This window comes from Loa loa, assembly GCF_000183805.2.
Source record: "Loa loa unplaced genomic scaffold supercont3.7, whole genome shotgun sequence".
In the NCBI taxonomy this organism is placed as follows: Eukaryota; Metazoa; Nematoda; class Chromadorea; order Rhabditida; family Onchocercidae; genus Loa; species Loa loa.
The window spans coordinates 17,133-35,230 of NW_018108187.1; the positions used below are offsets into that span (position 1 = coordinate 17,133).

General features: G+C 33.5%; 4 protein-coding genes across 4 annotated transcripts; 2 read left to right on the top strand and 2 right to left on the bottom strand.

The window, feature by feature from the left end:
- Nucleotides 1-8: 8 nt before the first annotated feature.
- Nucleotides 9-1,996, top strand: LOAG_16533 (hypothetical protein; the record flags this gene model as incomplete). Its single annotated transcript, XM_020449187.1, has 6 exons — nucleotides 9-64; nucleotides 167-326; nucleotides 727-878; nucleotides 1,130-1,241; nucleotides 1,567-1,738; nucleotides 1,929-1,996. The coding sequence occupies 6 exons, from the start codon at nucleotides 9-11 to the stop codon at nucleotides 1,994-1,996; spliced, it is 720 nt and encodes a 239-aa protein (XP_020307306.1).
- Nucleotides 1,997-7,306: 5,310 nt separating this feature from the next.
- LOAG_00900 (GATA zinc finger family protein) lies at nucleotides 7,307-11,473 on the top strand (the record flags this gene model as incomplete). Its single annotated transcript, XM_003136440.1, has 11 exons — nucleotides 7,307-7,523; nucleotides 7,787-7,954; nucleotides 8,356-8,593; nucleotides 8,935-9,043; nucleotides 9,305-9,478; nucleotides 9,839-9,982; nucleotides 10,228-10,331; nucleotides 10,482-10,666; nucleotides 10,822-10,974; nucleotides 11,121-11,224; nucleotides 11,375-11,473. 11 exons carry the CDS (start codon nucleotides 7,307-7,309, stop codon nucleotides 11,471-11,473), a joined length of 1,695 nt encoding a protein of 564 aa, XP_003136488.1.
- A 1,676-nt stretch (nucleotides 11,474-13,149) lies between these two features.
- Nucleotides 13,150-13,773, bottom strand: LOAG_00901 (hypothetical protein; the record flags this gene model as incomplete). Its single annotated transcript, XM_003136441.1, has 2 exons — nucleotides 13,150-13,345; nucleotides 13,598-13,773. The coding sequence occupies 2 exons, from the start codon at nucleotides 13,771-13,773 to the stop codon at nucleotides 13,150-13,152; spliced, it is 372 nt and encodes a 123-aa protein (XP_003136489.1).
- A 2,032-nt stretch (nucleotides 13,774-15,805) lies between these two features.
- On the bottom strand, nucleotides 15,806-17,847 carry LOAG_00902 (hypothetical protein; the record flags this gene model as incomplete). Its single annotated transcript, XM_003136442.1, has 5 exons — nucleotides 15,806-15,846; nucleotides 16,041-16,128; nucleotides 16,527-17,177; nucleotides 17,365-17,465; nucleotides 17,805-17,847. The coding sequence occupies 5 exons, from the start codon at nucleotides 17,845-17,847 to the stop codon at nucleotides 15,806-15,808; spliced, it is 924 nt and encodes a 307-aa protein (XP_003136490.1).
- Nucleotides 17,848-18,098: the final 251 nt, after the last annotated feature.

Sequence of the window (18,098 nt, forward strand, 5' to 3'; positions counted from 1 at the left end):
TTTCAGCAATGAATGGCCTGGCATGGAAGACTAATGTATTAATGACTAGCTTCCTTGTTCCTGGGTATGTTTTTACTCTTTCATTCTTGCCAATGTTTTTAAATGAATAAGATGTTTTGATAATTTTGCTACATGGATATGGAAATTCCCAGGTATTTTATTGCAGAATCGTGTTTGCGGTGTTTTTCATTTCGAACCTGTTGTTATGGGCAAAAGGTTCATCGGCAGCAGTACCTTTTGGTACACTTATCGTGCTTCTAATCCTTTGGCTTTTTGTCTCTATTCCACTAACATTTATTGGATCCTATTTTGGCTTTAAAAGACGTGTAAGAAGATTTGATAATTTTATACTGGAATTACTGTTTTACTCTTTAGGAGTGCCGATAGGACATTGGGACAAAGTTCTTGTCCACGGAATCGTTTTTCAAAACAATCTTCAGTTAGATGCGATCAGACTGTTCTCCAACACTTTTTGCATCCATAGTTCTACAATCTATAAATCATATAAATCATGTACGGCATGAATGTAATGAGTCGTAATTGGATGTCTAATATACTAAGACATACGAATAATATCTCCACATGTTTAATATATTAATTATTTGGAAATCCTCGAGACATTAAAGCACTAGAATACATTAAAACCCTAATGCGACAAATACCCTAACATTTTGTCAAATCTCGAAGAATAGGAGAACTTCTTTCTTACTGATTGAAAACTTTCAGCCTATCGAACATCCAGTACGTACAAATCAAATCCCGCGACAAGTGCCAGATCAATCACTCTACACGAAACCAATCGCAGGAATGTTTATGGGTGGTATCCTTCCGTTTGGATGTATTTTTATTCAGCTTTTCTTTATTCTCAATAGCATTTGGTGAGTTGTTGACTTATGGATTTAACCTTTGCATCGAAATTTGTAGTTCATTTTAACTTATTAAATCCAGAATATCTGAAGGCACAGTTCAGTTGTTTTCGCGGGATATCTCTCTCATAAATTTTATTCATAGAGATAGATATGGAAGCTGACTTTCCCAGTTTTCTTTTTATCCTACACAGCAACTTCATCCTTTTTCTAACCATATTTTTTACCGAATCATCAAATGCATGCGTCTTTTTCTGTTACAGGGCCCATCAAACATATTACATGTTTGGTTTCCTCTTTCTTGTGTTCTTGATTCTGTTCATAACATGCAGCGAAGCTACAGTACTTCTTTGCTACTTCCATTTATGTGCTGAGGTAAAAAAAAAAACTAATTTTTAATGCTTTGCAAATATTATTTTTAGTATCATGTATTTATTGTCAAGTTATTTAATGAGACAACGAAAGTTTTCGCATTTTTTTAATCCATAGTTTTAACAGTAGTTCTTTATTGTGGATTTCGAATAATAGGGAGTGGAAACTCAGTTTTCGCTTTTGATTTCTCTAGATTGGATACTTGTTGCAAAATGCATAATGTATAGGTCGCTTTTATTCATTGTTGGCATTTGAGGAATGAAGATTAAAGATCTTAGGGATTGGACACATGTTTAAACGTTGAAATTTCATTTTCTGTATTTTACAGGACTATCATTGGTGGTGGCGATCATTCTTGACTTCAGGCTTTACAGCAGTATATCTTTTTATCTACTGTATTCATTACTTCATGGCAAAACTAACTATAACAGGCACTGTGTCAACCATCCTGTACTTCTCATATACTTTCATCATTGTCTTCATGTTCTTTTTGGCAACTGGTAATTTTTATTTTGTTGTGGGATCAATTTCGTGGACATGATGTGATTCGGATTCAGGGCATCCTTTCCCTTTTTTTTGAAAAATACAAGGTTTAGCCGCATGATAATATAAGTAATATTAAGTAAATTATCTTGTTCTTTTTTTTTTCTGATGGTATATAATTTTAGGCCTGATAGTATATAATTTTAGGAGCAGTTGGTTTCTTGTCAGCATTCTTTTTCGTGGAAAAAATATACAGTTCTGTGAAAGTGGATTGATATTCATCTACAAAAACAAAGGGTCGCTGCTCCTTTGTAAGGGGACATTTAATCTGCAAATAAAATTTTTCCATGGAATTTTTAAAATAATTTCTTGTGAAATTCGTGGTTCCAGATGTTTTCATCAGAAATAGCGAAGTGGCATGTGATGAAATGAGAGTGAATTGATTTTAATAAAATATGTTGTAATGCCATGAAGTTAAGATTTATCCTTTTTCCCTTTCCTAAATAAAAGTGAGAAATTCAGACTGAATTTGTTGAAGTTTGCAGTTTGGGGACTTTTTGGCACCGTAGTGTCTTTTAAACGTAGTTATGCGAAGTGCTTCTTGCTACTCTTTGTGGCTTCATGAAATTAAGATATTTCTGATATATTTTATTGTTTTCTTTTTTTCTAGCGACGCTACTGCACTTGATCTTACTATTTCTATGGCAGAACATGGAAATATCCTTTATATCTTATGAAATAAGACTATGCATCTATTCATGGTTGAAAAATTAACGAAGGAAAAATCATTTTCAAGTTCCGCAATGGACTTTTTTATGTCTCTACTTTTATTCTATTGCTTTTTGTCCAGAAACAATCTTACTGTGCAGTTAGGTTCATGGCAAGGTAAAGTTTTAAATCTTTTCCTGTTAAAAACTGAAATCCATGATGAATTTAGAATTTGAACATTTCTTCATTTATTATAAAATTTGAATTTTTATGAAAATTTTGCTGAATTTTCTTTGCTGCTTAAATGTCGAAATAGACTATCTGGGTCGATTCCTGCCCTGTTGTGAAATGGTAGACCTTAAAAGTAATTCTTCTGCTGTAAATTGTATTTGTGGGATATGTATTTGTATGTACATATTTGTATGTGTGTACATGTTCACAGCTTTAACCATTTAGGCACGAGTAGTGCATCTACATATCTTGACATAGGGATCATCTCATGATGTGGAGTTTGTGGAAAAGTAAGAATTTCATAAGTATGGAAAAAGTTCGACCAAAATCATGTTTGTTTTAATTTATTACACTTCCTCCATATTCTTCCATTTTCATTCTTCGCACTCGTTCGGACTTGCATCGACGAAATTATGTGTGTTATAGAATAATGTATGTGACATTTTTTGAACTGTTTCTTAGTGTGACATGTACAATTTCCGGCGTGGTATTATTTAATTTTTTGGGATTTGAATTCTAATTTTGTGCGAAAGGGGTTCAAAGTTATCTTATTTTCATGTTGCTTGTAATGTTACACTATATATCCGTATTATTATGATAAATATTTCCTTCAAGTATTATTGCTAATGTTTGGCGTACACTTTCTGCAGAGCGAAGATCTCAAAAGTTGGTGTGATAAACCAGGCGTTAATAGGGACGCGCTTCGAATAGTTTTGGATCAGTTTGTCTTGAACTTATTTTATGCTTTTCGGTCGTTACACCCTGCGAAATCAAGTTATTCGAACATGTCCGTCATTCATATTTCAAAATAGAAGTCTAGCTTAGGTAGGAAAATGTCTAGGTTTGTTCATTTAAATTTCGGTATTCCTTACATATCTAAGACTAACAACTGCAGATTCGCTGGTGCGGTCATATGTGGGCTTATAATCTGAAATGCGCTTGAAATGGATGTAGTAAGAGGGATGGAGTGACATTCGGTCATACGTTACGTTACATGTGATTCATTCTTTCTAGAAGATGCTTAATCACTCTTATGTTGGGATAGCCAAAAGGATTCGGAATACAAAATGGCACTGAAAAACTTGCAATCAAAAACAGTACATGTGCGCGAATGGTTCGCATTCTGCAGTGTATGATGTAGATATATAGATTCATCTCAGTTGCTCAGATTAAAAAAATATGAAGGAGCGCAATAATCCAAAAAGAATGATACATTCGGCTTCAACACTTTTTTCTTTGAATATAAGAGCAGAACTTCCAGAGAACTTCCTGAAAAATGAAGTGTTTCAATACGAGTTAAACAAACTGGCATAGGTCAGTACAAGTATTAAAAAAAAAAAAAAAAAACTCAATGTGTAAAATTAAGACTGGTTGTAAAGACGCATGCATTGTAAAGATTTTTCGTCGTGCAATCTGACGTGTATATCTGTGGATTCCAGATTGATTCGGAGTAGACGTCAATATCAATGTATACGTGGCTTATACTATGAATCAACTATTGCTCTCTTTTCATTTTTAGTTCCAAATTCAATATACGCTCAATTTTTTTGCTAAAATTTCAACTTCAAGTGCCAAGTAATATCGTGATTTTTGGAATGAGTTAATACCGTATTTCAAGAGTGTTACACAGTGAAATATCCTCGAAAATAGTAAAGGAGAAGTTGTACTCATGGAAAACATACATTCATGCATGCTTGTCAGAGACGCTTACTGATAACCTTTCACATCACGTTTCCCTAATATTCGATATGTCGCGTAATTTTAAAATTATGCTAACATTAAAAACTGGCAAATTATTTTTGGTGCAAAATGATCATTGATTGGTTTAACTGGTAACGCAATTTAATGAAAACGAATTATAGTGTCTTATTAAATATATTCGTACGCTTCTGAATTGTTTACATAGTAATACTAAATCCTTATCAAGTATCATTTGCTTGGTGACTGATAAGACCATCAACATACCAGAAAAGGAAGAAGAGAGAAACGTTTGCTATATTTGCTCATAAAAGATAGTAATGTTGTAGCAATAAATTTTTTGAATCTTTGAACACCAAGCAACGAAGTTTTCGCTGAGATTTAAATTGGGAATTCAAGTGGACATTTTGAAACGATTGTCTTTTATTTAAAAAGACAATGATGAAAGTAGCACATCTCTGCATTGTCACATTTATAAATATGCCATGGAAATAAATGATTTTTAGCATTCCCTGCATTAATCATAAAGAAACGAAATTTCAAACATAGGTTACTTTTTGATTGCTTCAATACAGAGCCTTCTCTGAGATATCGTAATCTTATAAACATTACAATGTTCAAAAATATAGTTATGGATTGATTGTCTATTTTCTTCAGTACAATAAAATCCTAAAGATTGCTACATGGTTGTGTACTGTGATGATTTCACAAGAGAATAAACACATACCTAAAGGAGAGCCAAAAAGTACAGTATCGATAAAAATGTAGACAACATTATTTGGAAGTTTATGAAGAAATTGTTTAAAAAAATAAAAGGAATTTGATCTTTTTGGACCATCCTTGTACAGAAATGCAAACATTGAAGTGCAAAAAAGCATGCATGAGTGGAGAGATGATACTATTATTAGTGTTATTATATTACGTCTACACTAGCACAATAAGCAATCCTAAGCGTGACCTTACATATCATCCTTGGCTCTTTTCTACTTCATTCTGCGTAATTATCTAAGCATTTTTAGCTATTTTGACTTGATTTCAGGATTCGCATGAAGAGAGCTGGCACGACGAACTATGCAATTCGATACTGGATAATTTAATTATAAGCTAGACTGGAAGCTATCTAATTAACAAATAACGTCGATATATCGATTCACTAAACGGTAAGTGGACATTGATTTATGAAGCTTATAGACAAGATTATGGGCAGTGATGAACGCAGCTAGATCAGTATAACATAAACATGTCTTGCTAAAATTAGAATGTAACTCAGTTTTGTGAAGATAGAAGAAATTTGAAAAAGAACAAAGCTGAAAGCAACAGCGTAAGAGGTGCTCGAATGTGATAAAATGATTCGGGAATGGGAGAGATAGCGACTTTTATCAGTGGTGATATGCAATGGTTGATGAAAGAGGCGACAGATATCTTTTACGGTTGATGATAATCATTTCAGTACTGCTGATAGGTTATCATTAGCAAAAATAACATATAGATACATATATGCATACACTAACTGATGACACTATGCAGATTTAACAAAGGTGATTGTGGACTGATTGATAGGATAGAAACTGATTATTCAAGATTACAATAAACAAACGATATTCTAATCATAGAATGCCAACAATGGATGACCTTTCTGGGACTTCAGGTTGACACGGAATTTTTATGAATGCCAATGTTTGTACTTTGAAAAAACACTTGACCATGTTGTTTGTTACAACTCGAAAGTGGCATGCATCCTTTTAAGAACCAAAGTAAGTGCGATCTTAAATGAAGCCGAGAACGAGATGAATTTGATTGAGATGCTGACCAATGGGTAACAACAACAAAGTAATCATAAAGTAATTGGAATAAGTGGACAAGATGTTAAATGAATACCAAACTGTTGTGAGCAAAAAATGATCTCGATATTCACAAGTCCAAATTTTTATCGTTTTCAAATCTGTTTTGCTTCGTTCGAAAAACACAAATATAAAAGTCCCTTCAGCCGTGCTTAAGTGGTTCAAGAAATGAGAGCATCCTATTGGTTACGGTAGCAAAGTCATCAAATCAAACTTCCTTCTCCTTCTGTCCTACCCCTCTTCTTCATTCGTGTCTTCATCGCTAGTTGTTACCATCATTTTGTCATCATTCAATCCATCGGAAGCCTCCAACTAAAATTACTGTTTACTTTTCTTCTCTCGATTATTCTTTCTTCTATTTGATTACTTGAAACTTTATAATTTTAATAATTTGCTTTTTAAATCTAATTCCGTATCATTTCTTTCTTAAAATTTTGTCATTTGTGTGTAGAAAAAGTAAATCTGTTAAAAAGATCTTGGAAAAGAAGTTTTTTGCACTAGTGATAAAATCAATACAATTATCAGACTCATAATTTCAATATCTGATGAATAGTTTTTGCTAGCAACAAAGTCATAAATTATCATTTACTGGTTTATTTAGTTCTGTTGGCAAGTTGATAAGATAAGACAACGGCTTCTTATTCTGAGAGATCAGTGTTCATGAATAAATGATAAATAATTTTACCGTTATATTTAAAACAAATCTATAAACAATTAATTAGATGAAGCAAATATTGTTGTATGATATAATATACTGTTTTCATCACTAATAGAAGATTATCAGGTTAATAATTGATTTGCTCTGTAAAGATTTGGTTGGCCATCTAGTGACAGAATTTCTTCAGGCTCAAATAACACTTTGAGTCCTTTCGGGACCACTTTCAGATTAATTTTCATGAAAAACATATCATTACACTATCGGATGTTCTGATGAACACTCACGTGATCGCCTTATTTAACAAAAGAAAAATATGCGCTCCATCGTTGAACGTCTTAGACTACCAATGGAAAGAATTATTATCACGTTTTAAATGCATTTCCTTTTTTTTTTTTAAGAAAATTATAATTTTTTAAGAAAATCTCCCCAAAAAAAAAAAAGGGGACGAAATGGAGGCAAGCCAAAGTTGGAATGGACCCGGGACATCATCTGCAATGAAAGATACTAATGCTGTTGCAGCGAGTCATCTGAGTTCATTTACACAGTTACCGCCTAGTAATAACAATGACATCAGTAAAGATAATAACAACAAGGATAACGGTGGAAAAAACTCACTGAGTATGTCAGCACCAAATTCGATTAAAAGAGAAATTGGCGCAAGTTTAGGTAAGAAAAATGCGACGTTATGCAAAATAACTGCAGAAATTTAGAAATAATCTTATAAGATGGATCTATTGCTATGTTATAGAGGTTTACTTATAATTAAATATACTTGAGAAAGTGTAAGTTTGAGATGATACATCTTGGAATTCCCTTACAATATTCCTGATATTCTTAATTTTTTCTGTGGAAGATAACAAGATTACTCCATGTCCAAAACACCTAAATTTCCAGAAACTTCAAAAAAGACTTGAGAATTTTTTTTTCAGAAGCAAATGTTATGCGCCGTCAATCAGTTGTGGTAGGGCCGAGCTCAGTGATTCCGAATGATGGCATGTCGGAGACGAAATTTCATGCTTCAAATTTTTCATCCTTACTACCAAATCTAGTGCAAACTCCCGGCATGATTTTTTTTGTCCAGATCTTCCAAAAGTGCAGTTCATTCAAGACCTTTTTAATATGAACTCATTTCAATTTGTAAGGAACCATCCAGACCACGACCTTCGCAATAAACTTTTAGTTAAACATCAGTCAACTGCTAATTTTCTTTAAGCAACTTTTTTCATGAATTTATATTATTCAGTTGAATAGAGGGAGCAGATGAGTGTTGTAACGATCAGACTTTCGAAATAAATGCTATAAGATATTTCAAAAATTATGCATTCATAGTCTTCCAAGAGTTCCGTTCCTTCTTTCAGCCATGATCATACTACTAAAATATTTCAATTGATTAATAAAAAATAAGTTTGATATTGCAACTATGAATTATTTTTATTAACTACAGATTTGAAACTATCTTTATTTGGCGTACAAAAGAATTCAACACAACCATTTTCAGAATTATCAACAGCAGTTTCATGTCACCATTATCCAGAATGGATGGGTCAATCCGGTGTCAGTCTATATCCCAGTTGTTCAACAGCTGCAGCAGCAGCTCTTGCCACACCACAATATTACTATGCGGGAGTACCTTCACAAGCTTATCTTATGCAGCAAACTCTTGGTACTGAACTAATGCCATCAACTGCTATACAAACATATAATACTGCTGTCACTGCTACGACACAGTTATCCAGGTTCTACAACTCTGACTTCTGATTACTTACTTTTAGTTGAAATGAAAAAAAATTTTCTCCAAAAATTAATCTACTTAATTATAATTTCTTTTTGTGGAAAAAGTTGGGATAAGAAGGGAAAACCCGAAATTGTACCACTCTGAGAGCAACTCATAATACCGTATCATTCTGCAATCAATGTAAGCTACAATCGGTTCTTTGCTCGCAACTTGTTGTTTTTGAGCTTCAAATTTTCAGCGGATCAACTTTTACATAAAAAGACTTCTGTTTCGATTTAAAATCATCAAGACCTTCAATCCTTTCAACTTTTTGAAAATTTTAGATTTATTAATTAATTTCAGTAGTTATGATTCTTTTCGAATGAATACTAATTATGATCCGCTTTCATCTTACCAACTACCGCAAAGAACTGGTATGGATGGGAATCTTTGCGTTTTTCCTCCCCAGACGGTATATATTCAATTTTTTCAAGCTTGAAATCCTTTGAAAAAAAAAAATATTTCTTCAAGTATTCCAAAGGAACATTTAATGTTGCAAAGAAAGAAAACGAAATGGTACTCTACTTACACTCGAAGCTATCAGTAACTTTGAACTAAACTTGAATAAAATCGAGCGATCCATTTTTTCCCATTCTCAACTTAAGCAAAATTTTTTATCCTCCAAAAAGATTTTATTCACATAGACAACAGGAAATGAACCGAACAATTCCAGTTAAATGGAACTATTGCAAATTCTGCAATACAACCAGTAACCACATCAGCACAATGTCAGCAGTGCGGTATTTATATTTCGGATATTGCATGTAGTGGTACTTCAACAATTTGCACCAAATGCGCATCCGATCTCATGATACATTATAGCACTACTCGACCAGACATGTCACAGGTATCTCTTAAAGCACTATATTAGGACGAATATGGAAAAGGAATCGCAGCCTGTAAATTCATAAAATTCTTTTAAATAGTGATACAAGCAAATAAAGCGGTTAAAAGAACTTTTAGATAATTTAAAGTTGATTTAGAATATATTAAAGATTATGATAGTTCAGCTGAAGTAAATTCTTAAATAAGATGCCTTGGAATTAACGATAACAACAATAAAGAGCATAATGTTGATATCGAAATTATGAATTTTCAAAATTCGTTGGGATGATTAAATATGACGACAATGATAGTAACCAAAACAAATTTTCTGATAAGTTCAGATTCCCTCCTTTGCTAGATCCATTGAATTTTTATCTTTCAGCACATTGTTTCATATTCACCATTTCTAAACACATCTTGCGGAACTGCGGAGAACAATGAACAGGCATTAGTGAGCGGACAACAGCAATCTATTCGAATTAATTCCTCTGGCAGTCGAAATCGACAACTACAAAGGAAAAATCAAGTAATAATACATTTGTTTTGAAACCTTTGCTAGCTGCGAATATCGATATGTCAAAGGTTAGAATGCAAGGGAGGAAAATCTTTTGTTTTCTAAACTTTCTATGATTCATAAATTGACTTTTTCGATGATTAAAGATTTCAAGATACATATTAATTTTACAAAAACGATTGAGACACAAATTTATTTTTCCAAAATTCTTCACTTGATGTATTCCACATAGTGTGGAATCGGCTATAGATTTTTAGCCTCAACATAATTCGCAGCGAAGGCAAGGCTTGGTTTGCGCAAACTGCAGAGGTACTAACACAACATTGTGGAGAAGGGATGCTGATGGACATCCGGTATGCAAGTGCGTTTTCAATCAATCTTTATTCTATCATAAAATTTATTTCAAGAATTATAATCGTAGTGTCACACTGATAGCTTATCCTTTGCACACAAGTTACTTCTAACAATCGGAGCTTCTCGCATCTTCTAATCGCTTTATTATTTTATTTAGTGCTTGCGGATTGTATTTTAAACTACATCAAGTGCAACGTCCAATATCAATGAAAAAAGAGGGTACTCTGCAAACACGGAAACGGAAACAAAAATCGGATGGCATTCTACGACAACCTGTAACATCGAAAAAGTTGGGCAATCATCATAACAGAGGTAGCCGTACATACGGAAGTTCCAATTCCGGTAGGTTTTGTTTATGAATTTCAAATGTTCGGATATATCATGAAGTTAGTTTTCTTAAAACAATTCCCAGTGTTAATGTAGAAAAATATCGCGAAAATCGAAAGAATCGTTTCTGTACTGGCAAGGCTTAAACCTATATGACCAGAAAATTCCAGCAAGCAGTTTGTTCAGTTCGACCGTTGAAACAGTTAGTGATCTGGTCCATCCCTATAACGTTATTTCATCGGTCGGTTCAGTGAATGATGATCAACTATATGCATGGAATACCGGAACTCAATATGATACATCTCAGGAAATTTCTCTTTCAGGTATTTTTTCCATCATTTAAAATGTCATTTAACAGCGAGCAGTCAGGATTCATAATATAATATTTATTTCTCTGGTCTTTATCTCTCAGTACTTTTCTACTTATACGAAAGGACTTATTCGAATTATGCTGTAATTTGATGTACAGGTTTGAATGCGAATAATGTTTTGTCCCAATCATTGTTCTCAACCAATCATTACGACACAACATCAGGGACGGAAATGATTACAACTGTTGGCATACCAACTGAGGTTCTTTAATTATTATTCATACTTTAATGTTAGTTTTGGATATATTTTAGTTCGGAAAGTTCATTTTCGTGATCATATTATCCAATTAAATTAATGAAATGCACAGATTAAACAGCGAGATTCTGTAAATAATGCAAATTTACCGCTAAGGTAATTCGAAGAAGTGAGGAAGAAGAAACAACAGCCGCCGTACATTCATTGCAAGTACTTAAGGAAGAATGTGTCGAACCAAACGATAAGTTCAACTAATCAGTCGCTTAACTGTCTCGAAATGTGTAAGAACCATTAGTGGTGAAATAAAATATATCCACTCAAATAGTTTACTGAAAATTTACATAAGTTGGGGACGAGAGAAATAGATTTTTGGCAATGCTTCATGTGAATTGTCACAGCTGCAGCCTACAAAGTTGGTTTTGATTCCAGAGACTTTCTTTTTTTGGACCTCAAATTTGCCGAGCAAATGTGAACTAAAATTTTGATACTCAAAAATTTCGATACTTATTGTTGTTTTTCACATTACGATCCTACTGTTTTTAAAGCATGGAAAATTTTAAGATGGCAAATTTCATGAATTCGCCGTTTGTTGAGTTTAATATAATTTCACTTCAAATCTCCTAATTGTCATTTCTGTCCGAATTTTGATACTCATTCATTTATCGATTATCCTCTGATTAAGTTATTATATTGGCCAAATGCAGCTAATGCAAACTGCAAGTACTGGTAATGCAAGATCTTTTAAACATTCTGTGAAAAGCTTGGCCCTATTTACCAAAAAAAAAAAAAAAAATGATAGTGTCGCTTTGATAATTGTTCCCGTTAGTGAGTGCGGGATGAAATATTTACATGTGGTTGCCCATACAAATCATTTAAATTTGATCAATGACTACTCAATGATTTTATCAAAGTGCTAAATTCAACATTCTTGAACATTCTGTTGTGACTTCCTTATCAACTACCTGCTTACCTTCTGATTTGTTTAGCAATTGTTTTTTTCGAATTTGTTTGCTTCCATAATTTCAGTGATACTATAAATTCGAGTTGTATTCTTTCAGTAATACTGGAACCATGAATTTCGTGCCTTTTGCCGGATATTTTTACTTCCAACTTTGAAATGCAGTATCACGCTCATATCAATAGCATATATCATACAGTGAGAATCAAGAAACTATTACCAAATTGGGAAATGAATCAGTTTCTTGCTTCTTTTTTCTGTTGTCATACATTTTTGTGTTCTAAACTTAGCTATACAGTGCGAATGCTAATTGGGTTTTAAATTTCGCTAAAATTCTAGATTTCCGTTGGAGCTTCCATCGAAATCACTTTAGAATTAACGAAATAATGAAAGTTTGCACTTGAAAACTACGACTCATTTATAGGAAAGTATAAATAACAGCCTGCCTTTGATTGCCAAGAGTTCTTTCGCTCTTGACAGCTAAGAACCACAATGAGTCAAGAATTTGCATATTTATTAATGGATTCATTTTTCAGGAACACGAAAAAGATTTCTTTAAAAACCACAAATAGTTCGGTGTTACATCGATCTTCTTTGTCGCATATGATTATAGCATAAAATTTCGATGAAATTCATTAATTCCTCTCTGTGTTTATTTTCTTTTTTCAGGCTTGACTGTTTATCAGTAGAATATCATTAATGACATATGCAGACATGTGCATATGCAAATGATATGTATGAAAATAAATCTTCAAAAACTTAGTCTGAACTTTATAATATATCATTAAGATGAGCTGAATCACTCGGCTTTTACAACATTCAAAATATTCCTGAAACGCTAAAGCATTCTTTCGAACTTCTCCCCGCTTTCCTTTCGAAAATCATCCTTTTCAAGGAAAATGTTCGGCTGAGCAAATTGTTTCCATTCATCCCGATGCCCTCCGAAAGTTTTCTAAATAAATTTTTTCCTATCTTACCAACTGCTTTTGCCATCAGATGAATTAATTGCTGTCTTTTTCCCATAACCTTTGGTCTTCGATCTGAAATCTTTGTATTTGACAATCTTTCCATGTCGTTCGTTTCCAGTTCGATTTTTCTCTGATCTCAATTTGATCATCTTAACTGCAGTTATATCCCAGTTATGTTTAGGATTCCTGTCAGTTTCCATTCTGAAAACGAAGTCAATGCAAACTATTACAAATTCGTACTGCCACTTCCATTATCTTTCTTAGTTAATACTGTCGGAAAAGCTAATTCATTGACTTCGTTTTTCAGCGGTATAAGTTTATTGGGATGTAATATTGTCCTCGCACAATATTACTAGTTAATAACAACAAGGAAAAAAAAGTATCAAGTACATAGTAAGCGATAAAATGGTAAGCAATAAGTTATACAATAAACAAGCAATATAATCAACTAACAAATTCATTGTCGTTATCTTTGACAATAGTTGACTATCGGTTTGTTGACAGTTTGTGCGATGTTGTGGATGGTTCAGGTACAAGGGTTCGTTCTTTGTTGGGCTGAGGATATGTTGCAGGGAATGCACTTTGCGAAAGGAATATTGTAGCTTATGATTCAATGCGTTGTAGTACATTTGTTTATAAACGACTATAGGATTTTTCCATATATATGCCTAAGATTGGGGGAAAGCTTTTGTAAGCTTCACCGGGGTTATCAGGGAGATATGGCTATCCCTTAGCATGGTTCATTGTGCAGAGAAAGATGCTAAGAAAAAGTGAAATCCCCACCATTGTTAACTTATATCCTCCTCATTGCCTTAATTTTCAGGATTTCATCATCCTGTCTGGTAGAAATTTTATTTGAACATAACTTTAATTTCTACAGGAACAATCGACTTGTACCCTTTTGCTATAACCACTGATAAGATCATTAAAGATCCCGTTCTATTCGTGACATATTCAGCATTTACTATTAGTTGATTTTTCATTTTTTATTGCTTTGATTAATAAATGTTTTAATACAAAAAGTTTTGAACTCAGATCTCAGCTTCTGTCTCATTGCGGGAGTTATAAAGATTGTGAATCAAGAAAAAGCTTTAACGGAGGTACTTCACATAAGAAGGACTTCTATAATAGTCTTAACTCATTTATAGAATTCTCAATTTCTAAATAATCGGTGGTGAAAAAATCCAAATAGAACAATAAGGGCTCTCTTTTACTGATGATTGTAAACAACAGAAAAACAATTCGATATTTTCTGTTTAATTTAAATCTTGAATATATCTTGCGACATCGACTAACGACTGAGTGACACAGTTTGACAAAAAATACGTACGTCATCGAACTGATGGCTTGTGTGGTATTATTCCTCTTGTCAAAACTTCATCGTACTGTCAATTATGTGTGATATTAGTGAGAAACGATAAATTTATTGGTTATAGAGCTATTTTAAGCATTAAAAAAATAGGTAATCGGTTGTGTTCGTAATGATAAAAAGTGGTGAACATGAAGAGATATTTTGTTATTACCGTGGATACAATATATAAATAATACACACGGCTAGTATCGATGTAAGTGTTGGGTATATACTCAAACATATATTTCAAATATTCAGAAAAAAATTATCAGTAGTTTCAGGAAAAGATGACATTTTCCGATATCTTAATGAAATACGCCTTTATTCAACGTACCCGACGATCGGCCAACTCCATATTCTGCAATTAATTGTATTTTGTTGTGAAAGGTAATTTAAATAAGCAATCGCCAGAAAATAAAGAAGCTAATATTACTTTGAAATACTTGTAATTCACATAAGAATGTGTTTAATTTTATTTTCAGTGATGATAAGAGAGTAGGAGATAATGTAGATAAGTGTGTTAAGAGGATTCAGTTATACAGCAGAAGCCAAGTGGGCCTAAATCCTCCCTCGTTTATAATTCACTAGGAGAAACGCTTCTTGGATGATGATGAAGACCCGCCGAAAAAAGGTATGTCGGATTTCATTTGTCGTTTTCAATCGAATTCCAAAATTGATCGGTCTTTGAAACAATTTACAACTTAAATATATTTAGGAAATGAATTCGGCTCAACGATGTTCTAAAACGTGCATTTAAAACAAAATAACCAAAAAAAAAAACTATGAACTGGCCAAGTTTGTAGCTGGCACTTTTGCATGTGTCATTACTGTTGTGAACGGCGTTGCTTTCAAACAATGATTTCAAGTTGGATACAACTCCTGAAATATGCAAGCGGCCAACTTTGATATTTTTGTGAAGTCTTTACTTATCCATAATGACAGCGATACAATTTAGGCTCATTTTATACATTATATAATAGAGTCTCTTCGGGAGTAAGTTAAGACCAATCCAACATTTTGGAATTTCAATTAGACAGAAGTAATTTCTACTCTTGCTTTCTGTTTCCTTCCCTTTCCTGTCTCATCTGTTGCAAATTGTTCAAAATGGCTTTCTACTATTGGTTTTTGAAAATTTGTTTGTGTGAATGGCAAATTACTTTAACCTTTTGAACATAAAATGCCGGACAGGTTTTCTTCTGGAGAACTATCAATTATAATACCTAAATTAAACCTTAAAATATTTGAACCGTTGGGATCGCAGTTTGAAAAAAATAACACACAACAAACCTTTTGTTGGCATCTCGGTCTCCTCAATTTTTGGCCGCAAACTTTCCAGGAGGATACTCGAAACCTATAAACAGAAGTTCCAACGGATACTTATTTTCATCCATTGCTTGTTTTTTTTCCAGTTAAAGATGTGATATAATGTCAAAATGCGATCCAAACTTTTGAGAATTCGTAAGTCATTTTGCATATTACACTGTTTTATGTCAAGGAAATTTAGATTCTTCGGAAAAATACTGAACATTACTTCATTATTCTTACTGAATGCTTCTAGCCTGTCCGAGATTTTCCTGACATCATCCAGTTTTCTTAATGAATCTTCTGATGATTGTTCTTTAGTTGGAGCATTCTGAAACATTCATACATTGGTCATTTTGAAAACAAAATTATATTTAAAGCTGCGTTAAATAGCGCGCAAACAATGAGACAAATTTGTTTTCCTTTCCAGAGAAACGACGAACAGAAAGGTATACATAAAGGAAAGAGACCTTTCAAACTTACAAGTGAAACTTACTACGCGCAGTCATCATCATCTTTTACAAGGGATACTTTTCAGGCTTGAAGCTGTCATATCGTTCTGTTCAATTCATTTGTTGGTCAAATGTACTATAGTAAATTGTGTAGCTTAATCTTCATTATAGAGAAACATTCGCCGCCCTCAACTACTGGCTACTTCAAGATGGCAAGTCGGGTTTTGCAGAACAGATCACAGTGCAGCACTTTCACGAGATCATCAATAAAACTTACCTTCAAATTATTCCCACTGTCATTTCGACAGTCATTTGTCTCGGTTGTAATTGAATCATTGTGACTAATTAATTCAAAACCATTGGCTTGTTTTGCCAACGAACTAAACTGGACATCATTTGACATCTTGTTACCTTGCGATAAGGTGGTTGGTAGGTCATCATTCCTTGGTTTGGTCAAAATATTATTAGCAGTGTTATCATTATTATTATCAGCGTAGTTAAGATTAAATTCGCTGGCATTATCACTGCTGACAAAGCTATTGTTAGCAAAGTTGCTATTGAATTTGTCGTAGTCATATGACATGAAATCGCGTCTGCTTTGTTTATCATCCTGTAATGGTGATTTATGGATTCTTGGAGCAATATCATCCTTCAACTCCTCTCGGACACTGTGCATTTCTTTGGCTCGATCGTCAGAAACAAGCGGTTCCTGGGCAGGCGAGTATTTTTTCCAGAGTCTCTCTTCCATGGAAAAAACATTCTGATCGTAATCTTTTTGCTCCCAATTTTCTGGTCCCGGCATGGTATTTTCTGTAAGTACCTCCGTCGTATTTTCGTTGTATCCATCCAGAGAAGCCCTCCTTTCTGGTTTCATCGGATAATCAGCATTGAGCGTCATTGATTCCATTTGGAAATCTACCGAATAATCCTGAAAACCTTTTTAAAATAAGGGAAAAAGATTATGGAAGTCATGTTGAGGCACTCGAAGTTCTCAAACTTAATGCCTTAATGCCTAAAACCAATTCAACAAAAGAAACTTTCCAGGAATTTTAATAGATAAATAACCAGAAAACCTTGAACTTCTTAAAATAATTATGAGTAAATAGAAAGCTTACATGCTGATTAAATGGATCGGCGGCAGCCACAGTAACATTAGATATCGTTTCTAAATTATCCTCCTGAATTACATCATCTGCAGTTTGCAATTCATCTAGAACTGCAACTTATCAATTTTTAAAGAAACAAGATTCTCAAAAAATTTACAAAGATCTTGCAAATAAATATTAACCGGTAAGAAAGGATCACAATTTGAATACAGATGATGTAACAGTTTATTTTGTGATGTAAATTCCCTTTAACATAGACTCGTTTCGATACGCTCTTCTAAGATGATATAAGCGAGTCATTCCTGTAATCCTCGTATCACCCTTCCCTGTTTTCGACAGACGACATCTAGGCAGACAACATTCATGTCAAAAACTAAAATGTTGCTTTCTTATGGAGTGATTTAAAGTCTGAAGCACTTATTTTACAACGTTTCATATTTGCTTGCAACCTTTTCCATAAGAGAGGTGCTCCATAACTGGCGCTTCATCCATGCCTAACAAAACGCTTCTCAGTATATCCCTGCAAATCTTCATTTTGATTTGCAATAATTATCAGAAATGGGCGGTGATGGCGCATATTAGTAATAGGGCAATAACGCTTTGGCCTAAACAGTTTTTATATGGTACTAGTTCTATGATATCAGTATGTAACTACAAAACAAATTTTTACCCATTATATAACAGGGAACGAGGTTACTGACGGCCAAAGCAGGTGTATCCTTAAGAATTTTATCAAGTGTCAC